The following is a 15,655-nucleotide window of genomic DNA, read 5'->3' as shown; positions in this document are numbered from 1 at the left end:
AGAGAGTGGCCGTGCCGTCCCTTTTCCTCCACAGGACTCGGCGGTCTGTGTGACTTTGTCTCGTATCTCATCCATAACACTGTGGACACTGCAAGCCAGTGCACACGTCAAACCTAAAATTATTCCAAGATTTAAATTTTTAAAAAAGACGGAGGAAGGGAAGAATAGGCAGTAGGTAGAGGATTTTTAGGGCAGTGCAACTATTCTGTATGAGACTATAATAATACAAGCCATCATACATTTGCCCAAACCTGGAGAATTTACAACACTGAGTATAAACTGCGATATAAACTATGGACTCTGGAAAATAATGTGTCAGCGTAGCTTCATCACTTATAGTAAATGCACTACTGTAGTGTGGGGTATTAATAATGGGGGATGCCGTGAGGAGGAGTGCTATATGTGAAATCCGTAATTTGGCTCAAATTTTTTATGAACCTACAACTGCTCTAAAAAACCAAGTACATTGGGGGAAAAAAGGCAATCCTGCTTCTACCTGAGAAACAGTGTAGTTTTTCTTATTCAGCAGTCCCTGGGAACTAGAGATCTGGACTCCCAGTCTGGGCTGCAAATGCAGCGCCCTCCCTGAGCCTTCCTCTCCTCAAGAACAAACTAGGGACAGCACCTTTTTTCTCGCTCCTTCACAGCACTGAGTTAATCTCAGGCAGAGCTCCAGTAAATACATCCATGCACATGAGAAAAGAGTTACTCTAGTTCAAGTTGGAGACCTGAAATCTCCACCCCACCTCCCCCAGCCCTTCCATGGTCTGCTACTGAGACGCCCAGACGGCCACGACAGCCTGACTGGAAACACCACGCCTTCCCCTTTGTACCTACTGTTTGCAGGACTTTGTTAAGTGCAAGTACGGTCCCTAAAGCAGGGGCCCCAAACCTCTGGGCCACAGACTGGTACCAACAGGGGCCTGTTAGGAATTGGGCCACAGAGCAGGAGGTGAGCTTGAATGTAATGTGCTTGAACTGTCCCGAAACCATGCCCCCTCCACCCTAATCTGCAGAAAAATTCTCCCCCACAAAACCAGTCCCTGGTGCCCAAAAGGTTGGGGACCACTGCCCTAAAGCATCTATATCCAGTGAAATATTAGGTGAATCACACTTAAAAAATTTTAATTGACTTATGAAAAGAAGTAACAGGTAAAATTAATCTAATAAACTCCTTTTTTAGAGTAGTTTTAGGTTCAAAAGAACGTTGAGTGGAAAGTACATTTTCCCTATGCTCCCCGCCCACAAGTGCACAGCCTTCCCCACTATCAACCTCCCCCACCAGATGGCGCATCTGCTATAGATGATGAACCTACACGGATACGTCATCACCACCCCGAGTCCAGTTTACACAAGGGTTCACTCCTGGGGTTGTGCATTCTATGGATTTGGACAAACATATAATGACACATGTCTGCCACTTAGTATCAAACACAGTAGTTTCGCTGCCCTAAGAATCCTCTCTGCCAATTCATCCTTTTTTTTCTCATGTTGTCGAAATTTTATTTTTGTCAGTCTAATGGTTGAAAATATTGTATCTAGTTTTTTGTATATTTTATTGATTATACTATTATAGTTGTTCCACATTTTCTCCCCTTTATTCCTCTCCACGCTGTACCCCCCTCCCACCAGCATGTCCCCTCCTTAGTTCATGTCCATGGGCCATACATGTAAGTCCTTTTGCTTCTACATTTCCCATACTATTCTTAACCTCCCCGTCTATTTTGTACCTACCATTTATGCTTCTTATTCCCTGTACCTTTTCCCCAAGTTTCCCTCCCTGCTGATAACCCTCCATGTGATCTCCATTTCTGTGATTCTGTTCTTGATCTAGCTGTTTGCTTAGTTCGTTTTTATTTTTGTTCTTTTTAGGTTTAGCTGTTGATAGTTGTGAGTTTGTTGTCATTTTACTGTTCATAGTTTTGATCTTCTTTTTCTTAGATAAGTCCTTTTAACATTTCATAGAATAAGGGCTGGGTGATGATGAACTCCTTTAACTTGACCTTATCTGGGAAACACTTTACCTGCCCTTCCATTCTAAATGACAGTTCTGCTGGATAGAGCAATCTTGGATGTAGGTCCTTGCCTTTCATGACGCTGAATATTTCTTTCCAGCCCCTTCTTGCCCACAAGGTTTCTTTTGAAAAATCCGCTCTTAGTCATATAGAAACTCCTTTGTAGGTAACTGTCTCCTTTCCTTTTTCTGCTTTTAAGATTCTCCCCTTCTCTTTCATCTTGGGTAATGTAATGATGATGTGCCTTGGTGTGTTCCTCTTTGGGTCCAACTTCTTTGGGACTCTCTGAGCTTCCTGGACTTCTTGGAAGTCTATTTCCTTTGCCAGATTGGGGAAGTTCTCTTTCATTATTTGTTCAAATAAGCTTTCAATTTCTTGCCTCTCCTCTTCTCTTTCTGGCACCCCTATGATTCAGATGTTGGAGTGTTTAAAGTTATCCCAGAGGTTCCTAAGCCTCTCCCCATTGTTTTGAATTCTTGTTCCTTCGTTCTGTTCTGATTGAATGTTTATTTCTTCCTTCTGCTCCAAATTGTTAATTTGAGTCCCAGTTTCCTTCCCTTCACTGTTGGTTCCCTGTGTATTTTTCTCTTAAAAATATTTTTATTAGTTTTACTTTTGTTTTTCTTTAAGATTTTACTTATTTTTAGAGAGAGAGGAAGGGAGGGGAGAGAGAGAGAAACATCAATGTGTGGATGCCTCTTGTACACCCCCACGGGGGACCTGGCCTGCAACCCAGGCATGCGCCCCAACTGGGGGTCAAACTTGCAACCCTTTCGTTCACAGGCCAGCACTCAATCCAGAGCCACACCAGCCAGGGCTGTATATTTTTCTTTACTTCACTCTGTTCAGCCTTCACTTTCTCCTCTATTTTGTGACCACTCCAACCACTTCGGTGAGCATCCTAATTACCAGTGTTTTGAACTCTGCATCTGATAAGTTGGCTGTCTCTTCATCACTTAGTTCTGTTTTTGGAGTTTTGATCTGTTCTTTCATTTGTGCCAAATTTCTTTGTCTCAGCACAACCATAATATTGTAAGGGGCAGAGCCTTACGTATTTGCCAAGGCGAGTCAACCCAGGTCACTGCATTGCGGCACTGTATGTGGGGGAGGGGTCAGAGAGGGAACAATGCTTCTATCCCACAAGCAAATTGGGGCCTTCTGGTGCTGATTAGGTAGGTAGTTTTGTACATGCTCTTGGACCCTGTGTTCTCTCCAATGAACTCTCCTGTGAGGCTGGGAGTTTCTCCCGTAGCCACAACCTTGACATGTTTTTACAGCCAGAGGTTTTGAGGCTTTTTCCATGCTGGAACCCTAGTTATTCGGTCTGTCTCGCCCCCCAGTTGGTCCTTAGTTTATCTGCACCCAAATGTGGTACCACCTAGTCTTCCAGCCGCCGCCTTGCCGCACATCCTCTCTGCCCCTCCTGTCAGTCTGAATGAATGTTTCTTCTTTAACTCCCTGGTTGCTGGACCTATATACAGTTCAATTTTCTGGCAGTTCTGGTTATTTTTTGTTTTTAAATTAGTTGTCCTTTTGGTTGTGTAAGGAGGCAAAGTGTATCTATCTATGCCTCCATCTTGGCCAGAAATCCATTTATCCCTATTTTTTTAAAGTCCCTATTAAAAAGCCTTGTTAAAGAAAAATAACTGATAAAATTAATTTTAACAATACATATTATTTAACCCAACATACCCCAAATATCACCATTCAACATGTGGCCCCAGTGGCATGTCAAGCACTCACAAATCATAAGTGGCGAGTGACTATGGGATCGGACAGCAAGCTCTGGAGACTGGACTCAAGTGGAGAGCGAGTCACGTGGTGCTCTTCATTCACCACTCCATGTAGGCACCTTCTGGTCCTTGCCCAGGGCTGGATGGGTGCAGAGGGTAGGGAGGGGAGGTGGCAGGTCACCCTTCTGTCATCTCTTCAGAAAGGGCCTTGGCACTGAGGGCAGACCCAAGGGCAGTAAGTGCAGCCTGGAGATGACACAAAGTAGCAGGCCTTACCTCCAGCAGCTTGGGGAGGAAGCACCCAGCCTGACACAGGCCTGCAGTGGGGTGGCTGTTCCAGCCTGAAGACAACGAGGGCCTTTGTAGCGGGAAGAGCCCTGGGACGAGCCTGAAGCAGTCTGGAATCCCCGCCCCTATTCAACTTGGGCTGAGCCCCATGCAATGGGAGCCAGACTGATCCTCACAGGGCTGGCAGGAGGGCTGGAAACACTTTATAATAAATGCTAAAGTGCTGAAAAAAGTCAGCGGCAGACATGGCAAACTACCAGGGTGTGAACAACCACATACCCACTTTCACTTGGGAGTCTCCTCTGGGCTCCAGATCACTCCATTTGAAGCTGGAAGGGCTCATCCCAATATCACAGAAGGTTTATGACAGCCCAGGTGGTGTTTCCACAACCAGCAGAAGGTTCTTTTTAGTTATCTGACTCTTTCTTAAATATTCTGAAGCCATTTGCTTTGGCCATACTTTTAAGGGGCACAAAAAACACACAGAATCCAGCAATGGTGTGTCCTTGGGCCTCACCGCCCCCCTCACAGTGAGGTTCTGGCGGATCCACACTCTAATCTGCCACCACCAAAGCCAGGTCCCCTGCTCCAACAGCCCCATTTACCTGGACGCAGCATCATGTTCTGCCAAAGAAAGAGGTCCTGGCTCATATGGCTTTTCTGCTGAAGAGTCTTTGGGTGCCCCACAGTTTAAACTGACCACCACTCCTCAAAAAGGATGTGTACTGCCCCGACTTGCACGCACTTGGCTCTTTCATGCATCTCAGCTGCTGGGTGGCACGTCCGTCCCACCGTCCCACACTCCCCACGGGCCACATGAAAGTGTTAAGGTCTTTCTCTGGGCCCCTTGTGTTCTGGGTGACATTATCATTTACACCAGTAGACTGAGTTAAGCAGACTGCCCTCTCTAATGTGGTGGGCATCACCGAATCAGCTGAAGGCCTGATGCCGAGTGGTAAAGTAGCACTCTGTGACGGCAGCATGGCTTGCTCAGCTCTCTATTGGTAACTGCTGGACGGTGAAGTCCTTAAAACAGTAGGGTGCTGCCACTCACTCACCAGCTGTGGGGCTTTGAGCAAATGATTTAACCTCTCTGGGCCTCCATTCCTCTTCTGTAAAACGGGAATAAAAATACCTGCTGCAAAGAGTGTGAGTGGTTTAAATACCTAACAAAGCTCTTATCACAGGGCTTTGCACACAGTCAGCTCTCAAGTTTGGAAAACAAGAGGAAGCTCCCAAACAAAGGGCTTGTGGCCCTGCAGCACTTGGTATGATTCCAAGCCTGGGAACTGTGCTCTTTAAACAAATGAGGAAAAGGTGGACCCTTCTACATCGTGATCATTTTTGCTTGACCCCGTCCATCTCCTTCTCTTAATGGAACCTCACCCTGATCCCTGTTATCAGGGTCCCAAGAGCACCCTCTTCAACCCCACATCCCCATCCCACCTTCCTCAGAGCCACAAGAAAAAATCCAGTCCCGAAAGGGGGTTCCTGATCCAAGGTCACACTCCTGGCAAGAGCCTGAAGCTTCTGACTTCAAGTCTAAGCTCTGCTGAGAAGCCTCTCCCTTCCTTTGAGCTTCCTCCCCTCTCTGCCTCAGTTCCTTTGCTTATGTTGTTCCCTTCATTTCACATGCCCTTCTCACCCACCCTGGTGTTGTCCAACTCCTATGGCTCATGGCAAACAGCAACTCTTCCATGGACACATCCATGAGCCTTCTCACCTACCCTCCTCTCAGGTCCCTCAATACCACTGGTCTACCTTGAAGTCCCTACTTCATTTATTCATTCATTGAATCCACATACACTGGGTTATGTGCAATATCCCAGGTACCACTCTAAGTGCTGGGGATACAACAAAGTACTAAATATACATTAATCTTCACCTTCACAGAGCTTACATTTTAGTGGGAAGAGAACAGAATAAACAAAATGTATGCTATGGAATCTGGGGAAATAGAGCTATGGAAAACATAAAGCAGGGAAGGGAAAGGTTGTAATTTTCAGTAGCACGGTGAGAACTTGGACAGGGTGATGCGAGAGCAGAGACCCACACGCCTGCAAAGGAGAGGCGGGCATGGACTCCCGGACACCTGGAAGAGGAGTCTGGGGGAAAGAATCAGCAAGTTCAAAAGCCCCGAGACAAGGGCTTGGAAACAATGCTCCTTCCTGCCCAACTTCCTCCAGACGTGACAGCAGGACAGAGCCCGTGGCTGGTTCATGTCTTGCTCCACTGCACTAGCATATGACTCTGGCCCCAGGTTTTGTAGATGTCCTTTATCAGGTTATAGATTCATTCTCTTCTATTTCTAGTGTGTTGCAAATTTTCACCGCGAATGGGTGTTGGATGCGCTGCGCCTATGGGGATGATTATATGACTTTTCTTCTTCATTTTGTTGATGCAGTAAATTATCCTGATAGTTTTATTAATGTTAAACCAGCCTTGCACTACTGGTCTTTTACCCCAGATGGCCATGATACATTATCCTTTTTAATATTTTCCTGAAATTGATATTTTCATGACAATATTTTCATGAAATATTATCCTTTTAATATTTTCCTGAAATTGATCTGCTAGTATTTTGTTAAGGAATTTTGAGCTTTTGGTCTATGGATTTCTCCTATTTGCAATGTTCTTGTCAGGTTTGCAATCAGTGTAATGTTGGCCTTACAAAAATGAGCTAGGAAATGATCATTCTCTTTCCTGAAAGAGTTTATTAAGGACTTATGTATTTCCTCCTTAAATGTTCACAGGATTTACAGGCAGAGCCATCTAGGATTAGAGTTTTCTTTACAAGAAGGTTTGTAATTTTATACTTAATTTTACCAAGTGTCCTTAATGGAGGAGAAGGCTCTATGCCTTTCCAAGTGCTTTCAGAACCACCCCCAATGTCTTACACAGGAGGTGGGTCCAAGGCACCCATCTTGAAGCTGGGGAAACTGAGGCTCAGTGCTGGCCACATAGCCATATTGCCTCCTCTCCTCTCAGCATTCTCACTCACGACACACCATGACCTCCTTCCAGATCACGGGGCAGCTCCCCTCAAACACCCCAGGGGAGCCCGCGGTATAGCTGCTGTCTCTCTCTCTATCTCTGGCTGTTTCTCTCTCCCTCGCTCATGCACACACACACACATATACACACATGCAAACACATGCAAACGGGTGCCTGGCCACCTGTGTTTCCAGGGCCTGGCCAATCAGCTGTGTGTTCTATTAGCTGGACAAGGGTTCAGGCCTGAGCGTGTGTCTCACTAGACTTGACTCTGAGAGCTGCACGGCTGGAACTGTTATCTTGCTACCCCAGAGAGACCTTGCCAAAGTCAAGACCTAAGGACTAAGAGGCCAATTCCTGCTAACAAGACACTGTGACACAGAAGCCCAAACAAAAATCCTACTTGGCTCTCAGGGTGATGAGCCAGAACAACTTCATTGTTTTATTAAACTATTGTGGTTTGAATTTCTTGTCACATACAGTCAGAAGAATTTGCACAAATAAAATTCCCTGACTGAAGTCTTCTAAGGCTTGTTGCCTTATTTTATTCAAACAATTGGTAATATATTTTTAAAAGAAAAAACCTTTCATTTGTTATGTGTCAGGTACAGATATTTCATTTGCATTCCAACAATTCTATTAAAACCCTCTTTTGATCTATCGGGAAACCTCTGCATAGATGTTGAGGAACCTGCCCACATTCACACTCCTAGAAAAAGGATTCAGCCAGCCTAGCTCTAGACCCTTGGTCTGGACACATGGTTTGTTCAAAACAAGGATGAGGGCTTCCCACCCCTACCTGGGCTGCCCACAGGGAGGGGCTGGGCTCCCGGACCTGGGCAGAAGATGGCCTCAACCTCCTCCTCAAACATCCCACTACCATAAATGCTTTTAAAGTGTCACAACTTTTCTAAAACTGTCTTAAAGGAACTAGGTAAACCAACCATTAGCTGAGAAGTGCTGTCTCACTTCCTCTTGCCTCCCAGGTCTGAGCTGCCTCTAAAGCCAGTGCCCTGGTTTTGAAAGTGGTTCTGCCACTGTCTGTGAGATCCCTGGTCTCTGGCTGCCCATCTGTGCAGTGGTTATCATTCCTGTCAAAAAGGGTTAAGTTTTGTTTTTAGAAATAAGTGTGGAATAACACGCAAAGGGATCAGCAGAAAAACCGGTTCTGTTATTTTGGTTCCCTCTGCCACACACTCTCTGCAACAGGGGCGTCAAACTCATTCTCACTGGGGGCCACATCAGCCTCGCGGTTGCCTTCAAAGGGCTGTAATTTTAGGACAGTACAAATGTAACTACTCCTTGACAGTTAAGGGAGAGCTCAGTGCTGCCGACGGGGAGAAACAAGGTGCCAGGCCGGATACAACAAGGTGGGAGACCCTCGGGCCTTGTGTTCGCCACCCGTGCTCTACACTCTTTCAGGACCCGGCCTCTGGGCATGCGCCTCTGGCTGCGGGGGCAGCTGCCCAGACACCCGCACCTCTGCCAGCCCTTCCCCACCCTCGGGCCCCTCTCTGTATGCTGCCCTCCTGCATCCAGTCACATCCATGTAACCCTTATACCCTATTCTTATTTTTTTCCTTTGAATTGATTCTTCTTTATAGAAACAGTACTTTAAAGGAAACCTTACATCGTTACTGTACATAGAAAGCTCACTTGCCATACCTCTGCAGTGACCATAAAACAAATGTGAATCAAAACAAAGTTCCTTGGTTCTGGGGAGGGGTTCTGAGCCTTCTGCCTGCTCTCCCTGAAGACAAGCCAATAATCCAAAGGCGTTAAGGAAGGTAGAGTGATGGCTGCCGGGGCTGGAAGGGGGGGATGAGGAGCTGGCATTTGCTGAGCGCAGAATTTCCGTTAGGGATTAACAGGGTTCCAGGATGGGCGGTGGGGATGGCTGCACAAATGTATGAATGTACTTAATGCCACTGAACCAATCACTTCAACATGCTCAAGAAGGTAAATTTCATGAAATGTGTATTTTAGCACAAGTTTTGAAGAAAAAAAATATAAACAACATATTGGTACCAGAAGTAAATGCATCTCGAAGAACTCTAAAAGACTGACACTGAATTCTGAAAGCCCACTGGCACACAGAGTCCGTCTGGTGCTGTGCGGGGCACCAGTTCCGCACTCTTCTCAACACAGGAACAGGCGCTAAGCAGGGAACAGGGGGCCGGAAAAATGACATTCAAAAATGTGAGAGGTGTGAAAAGAATGGGGGTGGGTGGGGCAGTGGAAGCGAACGCCCACCCTCCATCTACCTGCAGGGTCCAGCCCGTCCTGGGCAGGGTTAGGCCCTGTAGGCTAGGGCAGAGTGGGGAACCGAGACAGGAAGCAGGAGGTAAACAACCCGGGCACCAGGTCAACTGAAGGCAACACACACTTCAAGGCACCTCCCTCCATGGGTTTCATGAAGTGAGTTGAGCAAGGCCCCACCCAATCCTGCGGAACCAAAGCCGCAAGCAGCCCACAGGGCCGGATGCAGAGGGGAGGGCAAGGCGCACACAACCAGTCCCAGGCTAACCCCACCCAACTCCTGACCCTGGCAACCCCCTCCTGTCCCCTAACTGTAAGCTACAAGATCCCATGTGGCCTGGCCTCTCCCTACTTCTCTAACCTCACCTCCTAACACCGTTCCCCTCACCCAGCCTGCTTTGTTTGTGCTCTTCCAACAAGCTCGGTCCCTCTTCAGGGCCTCTGCACTTGCCGTTCACTCTAGCTGGTGCCCCCTCAGGTCCCAGTTCAGCTCCTAGGAGGCCTCTCCTGACCGCCCTCTCCTGCACTGGCCCCCTTCAGCCCTTATCTGCCACAGCACACTGTTACCCCCCCACGCCGTACCGCCCTAAGAAATGGAGCCATGTACTTCATCCTAGTTTATTATCTAACCTCCCACAATCACCTACATGCCCCAGGAAAGCAGGGTCTCATCTGCTTGCTCGCTGTCACATGCCCAGGACCTGGAATGGTGCCTGGCTCATAGTAACAGTCACGAATATTCATCACCTATCTGGTAAGTGAATCCCCAACCCTCATCTGTGAAATATGACTGTCATCATGCTTGTCCCTAGGGCATTCGGGCAAGATGGATCTTCACGGTGAGCACTGTCCTGGGCACTGCAGGTGCTTTGGCATCTTTGCCAGAAATAACACCAAACACGACCCCCAGGAAGGAACACATAACGATGGTTTACCATTCCAAGACCCCTGAAGAAGAGAGCACAAGAGAGACTGGTCTAGGTATGTAAGGGCGAATAGTGCCTACAAATGGAGTGTTGAGGGAGAAACACTCCGGACTAGGGGAACAAAAGGAGCTATGGACCAGGAACGCCCCATGAATGGGTACAGACGTTGCGAACTGGTGGGCCTCCAGTTGAATTAAACCTAATTTTTTTGGTTAAGCTTCTACATTGCAAATTTTTAATTTTAATGTCAGAGCCTAATTATCCAGTTTCCCTCAGGTCCTGTCGCCTCACCTGTCCAGCTTCCAACATGTGACTGCCTCTGTCCTGCAGTCCATGAACCCAGTAGAAGACCTGGGGGCTGGATGATGTTCCAACTTGGCTCAGTATGTAGAGGGGTCTTAGGAGGAGCCAAAGGAAGCCTTCACCTCACCCTCTCTCCCCCACCTTCACCCTGCAAAGCACTACCCTGTGACTAGCTGCTGCTTCCTCCTGCTGGGGTCAGGTGGAAGAACCCTCAGAAGTGTGTAGACCCCAGGGTGGTACTGGACTCTCTTTGCCCACAGTCGTGGGTCAGCAAGAATGAAGGGACAATAGGGTCTTTCATGCCCACTTTCTCAAAGTGCCACAGAATACTCCAAGGACAAGCTCCACTGTACAGGGCCCTTGCAGCAGCAAGGGCTCCCACTTGCCTCCCCCCAAATCCTTATACTTGTGGCTGAGAAGTACCTAGACCATGGTGAGAGGATGCAACCTCGTTCAGGACCAAGCCTGGTAAATCCAAGTTGCCCCAGCAAGAGTTTCCAAAAAAGAGAGAGGAGGAGGAAAAGTCTGTGCACAGCTTGGTTTTGGGTTTAGTGCACACTGTGTATGTCCTACCTGGTGCTCTTTACCAGGCAGATGGGGGAGTACTGGTGCTCACAGTTTATACCTGTAACCTTGTCTAGTTCAACACCCTTAGCCGCAGGAGTGCTTCACCCAGAGGCCTGCAAGGCTGCATACATCCCCCTTCTCCCAGAAGCAGGCAATGGGTAAAAAACTTGGTCTTCCCCCATCCAACCACCCTCCTCCTCACCTCCTTCTTCCTACCCCTGCCCCCAAGGGAGAACAACCTGTAGTACAATTCAACTCCAGGGGCATCACCCAGATCAGCCCAAGGCTAGACCTTCTCAGAGACCACATCTTCACTCATCTTCCCTTCCCACTTCTTAGTAGAACAGCCTCTTAATAAACTGCACACACTAAATCCTTGTCTCAAGCTCTACTTCTGGGAAGCCAACCTAAAACACTCACTTTTTCCAAGATAAGGCAGCCCACTGAAGAATCCAGAAACCATGGGACTCACACTGCAAGGAAAAGAATAAGCAGATAATGCAACATCTACCCCACAGAACAGTGCCTAGACACTGAACACTGAGGGAGATTCTGAAACAACATGGAAAAATACTTGGGCTTTCATTTTAGCTGGTGGTTGGAAGAGAAACAGGTTACCAGGTGGCCTAAATATCAGGTTTGCACTTTGAGGAAACCAAAATGGTGACTGATTGACTATATTACAGTTAAAGAATTATGATCTATTCTTCTTTTTCTCAATTTTCTATATAATACCATTTTTATATAAAGGATACCTTAAAAAGGACCCAATGAAATATGCTTTATGGAGCACTTTCAATAACACAAAATATCAAAAAAAGAATCAGGAACTTGTTACACAACCATAGTGCTAGATAACTGGAGGAATTCACTTAATCTGGCAAATTAGCCAGAGGCTGTAAGCTCCTGAATGGGGTGGAACCGGAGGAGTCCAGGGGCATCTTTCTCAATTCACAGACCATCCCGAGTTATAGGAGATCTCATAAAGCATGTCCCTCTTTGAAGGTAGTTTAGACCAGATGATCGCTATGGTTCCTCTGGCCCTAAAACCGTCCAATTATTGGATGCTATAAAATCAAGAAACAGCAAGAGTAAACATTCTTGGCTCAGGCATGTGGTGATTTCTGTAAACTTGGAGCTTGGCCACAAATTCAAAGAATGAGCAAAAATAACCCCAAGATTCAGGAGCATTGATATGTTTTTATGGTTCATCACAGAGACTTAGAAATGAACTCCTTGGATGCAGAGGATATTTTCTTCACCAGGTGTACATCACCAAAGACATACAGCTTGTCTGTACATTGACTAAGCCAGTAATTCATCACCGCCATGCTGCAAGAATTTTTAAAACATGCAATACCCCACTCCTTAGTCAGGTGCACTGACCTCCTTTCCCTTAGATTGTCAAATTTTAAAAAATGACAACAGCTAACACAACCGTAGCTGTCCATTGTGAATGAATCAAAACTTTACTTTTACCTATTTGTTGGTCAGATCAGCAAAAATTATAATTTTTGGTGTGCCACAAGATTTTAGCCATTTGTTCATGTGTGCCATGAGATGAAAAAGGTTAAAAACTGCTGAACTAAACAATAGATGATGAAAACAGGAGCAGTATTACTAAAAAATTTTTAAAAACATTTTCAGTATTTAATTGATAGAAGATTTTTCTGTGAGGTTAGCAGGGAAATCACAACCACCAAACATCTCTGAGGAGACACATGAGATGAGTATCCACACACTTCCAATAAACACTATGGGTCAGATGCAAAACAAGTTATTTAATATAGTGCACTTAATGCTTCTCTGATGCATCAGAGACTAAGAATGTTTTTTCTCCTTCCTCATAAGAAGCTGTAAAAGTAAATTAAAATCTCCTGGTCCATCAGTTCCTTTCAGAAGAAAATGAAATTAGGTAAAAAGAAAAAAAAGATTGGTACTCCAGGAGAAAGAAATACTGATATAGAATCTCAAAGGAAGTAGCATACAAATACACCCAAATGGATGTATTCATTTCAAGCCAGCTGTTTTTAATAACCAGCTTCCTCTTTCTTGCCCATATATTAAGAGAACTGACAACTTCAACCAGAGAGTGAGCACGTATTCCTGCAAAGGATGGACTAACAGCTGGTCTTCCCACACAAGACAAGGCCCTAGACAGGGATACAGAAAACTTCAAGCCACAGATGAGCCTCTGAAGCAAGCCAGAAATAACACCCTGGAGGCACAGAAGACACTTAAACCCCAAACAAAAATGGCTGACATAGCATGTCCTTAATTTAGGAGGCCAACTTTCAGAAAATAAAAAGGAGCGAGTAAGAAAGAATGCTGCTATGGGCAACATACTTGCACAGATGAATATTCAAACAAACAAAACACACACACACACACTTCTCTGTAATGGGATCCCTACCTTGCTGAGCCTCAACTCTAACCCAGCTTTGATACTGTGAAAGAAGGGGAGGAGCAAAAGTGTATCATGGGGGCTGTCTGAGTGGGGACTGCCTCCTCCTTCTCATCTCCAGCAAGCTCCTATGAAGTGTGAGCGGGCACCTCAGTCACACCGAGGGCTGTCTCCACCCTGCTAGTAGAAGCCGCATTCTTTTCCAACTGCAGGATGAAAAGGCTGGACCACACCACCCTGCTCAGCCAGGAGCCTAGCCAGGTCTCCCTGATGTGGAGAGGAGGAACAGAGCCCTCTAGTTTCACTGGTATCTGGTGTTTCTCAGATGATACTCCCTACAGTAAGTGTAGAATTCCTGAGTTCCCCTGGGAAGCCGGGAGGGGAGGTGTGGAACAAGGATTGAGTTTGAGGCACCAGGGCTGACTCCACTCTGGGAAACCTGGGAGTGAATCACCAACCACTCCCTTGTGTCTCACTTCTTGACTGTCAAATGGATCCCTAATACTTTCTTCTGAAGACCTTTCATCACAGGTTTATGTTCCTCCCAAAGATGCTGCAGGAATATGATTTGACTCCCACACATGCTTTACACACTTCTCCACAAACCCAATTCCCACACCAATGTGGCGCCAGGGATGAGTCCACTGTCACAAGACAATCTCACGAAACTTTCGTCTCCTCACTAGAGCTTGGCAGGGCCTTGTCCACCGACTCCCCGGAGTCAACTAGAAGACAACGGGACGCTAGTCCCGAGCCCAGCAGCCCAGGTACCTTCCATTCCCTATTGGGTGAGTCCTGAGAATCCTCGTCCCAGAGTCAGGCCGCCTGGGTGAGGTGGGCGAGAACCCTATCAAACAAGCCACAAACACGCAGGTCACAACCAGCCAGGCCCAGGCAGCTCGGTTCCCGCGAGGCGGCGCAGAGACCCGGTGGCGCCATGCGCAGTGGCGGCGACCCGAATGCACGCCGCCAGGTCACGCTAGACCGCAGCTGAGGCCCCGGGGCCCGGTCGCCCGGTCTCCGCACCTGCTGCGCGCGCGCCTGCTAGGGGGCGCCTAGCCGCCGTGCCGGTCTTCCGGCGCCAGTCCCAGCCCCAGCCCAAAGGCTAAGAGCACTCAGACCACGCGGGACTAGCCCGCGCCACCTCCCTCGCGCGGGACACCTGCAGCGCGCCCGCCAGCCTCCCCTCCGCGGGGCCGCGCCTCACCAGCGGTAGCAGCCCTCCGAGGCCTCCAGCGTGAAGTTTACGCGCGTGGCGCGTGTGAAGGGCAGCAGGACTTTGGGGATGTTGAGCTTGGCCGCCGCTGCGGTGGTGGGGCCCAGCGTCAGCAGCACCAAGAGCTCGAGCAGCAGCCACGGCAGCTGCGGCAACCCCTGTGCAAGCGCCGCCATCCTCGCCCGGCTTCACCTCCTACGACCCAGTGGCCCGCCTGCCCCCCCTCGCGTCCTCCGTCCCCGCCCAACCGCTCGGCCAGCAGGTGATGAGCGCGGGAGCGAGAGGGGCGGGGCGAGGGCCCGGGCCTCGGGCTACTTCCTGGGCCCTGGCGGGAACCGAGGGAGCTGAGCTCCCGCGACCCCACTTGCAGTAACGCTGGGCAGAGGTAGGCACTGGGCTACTCGCCTACGACCGTGCAGTGCGGGTATGAGATGATGCGCGCTCCCCAGGATCCGGTGGCAGGACGTGGAGCGTGCCCGAGACACCGTAGGGAATAGAAGCGGTGGGGCGCGCGCCCGCGTGAGAAGAGCCTGCACGCGCGCGGGCCTGAGTGACACCCAGGACAAGGCGGGAAGCCTTGACCAGTTTTCTGGCTTCCAAGTTCACACCTTGTGGTTTCACGCTCTGTGGCTGTACTGCCCGTCAATGTGGAGCATTCCCGCCATTCCCATGGTTGTTCATGGGCTCTGTTCAGCGCCTCTGGGCCTCGGAGGAGCTCGGAGGAGGCTGCCAGTTCCTCCCGCCCCGCAACTTCTCAACCTTGGGCTCAGCTCTTTTCACCTAGGAAATCTGGGATGGAGAGGGCCAGAGTGCGCTTCATCCAGGTTCCTGATTTCCAGAAGAAAGCTGGGTTATTCCAAGGCGAGGAAGACATATCGGAGCACTGAGGGCCCTATGTATGCTTCCTCCCCTTCACAGTCTTGCCAGGAAGTCCTTATGATCCCTATTTC

General features: G+C 48.3%; 1 protein-coding gene across 1 annotated transcript in view; it reads right to left on the bottom strand.

The window, feature by feature from the left end:
* Window positions 1-15,090, bottom strand: part of NUP210 (nucleoporin 210) — a 118,104-nt gene extending 103,014 nt beyond the window's left edge. Inside the window, exon 1 of the mRNA XM_037037453.1 lies at window positions 14,697-15,090. Within this exon, the coding sequence (XP_036893348.1) occupies window positions 14,697-14,881 (185 nt within the window). The 5' untranslated portion in view covers window positions 14,882-15,090. The remainder of the gene's footprint in view (window positions 1-14,696) is intronic.
* Window positions 15,091-15,655: the final 565 nt, after the last annotated feature.

This window comes from Sturnira hondurensis, unplaced genomic scaffold, assembly GCF_014824575.4.
Source record: "Sturnira hondurensis isolate 20B ecotype Veracruz unplaced genomic scaffold, ASM1482457v3 Scaffold0023357, whole genome shotgun sequence".
In the NCBI taxonomy this organism is placed as follows: Eukaryota; Metazoa; Chordata; class Mammalia; order Chiroptera; family Phyllostomidae; genus Sturnira; species Sturnira hondurensis.
Note: the sequence above shows the minus strand (reverse complement) of the source record. Positions and strands in the feature narration are given on the sequence as shown.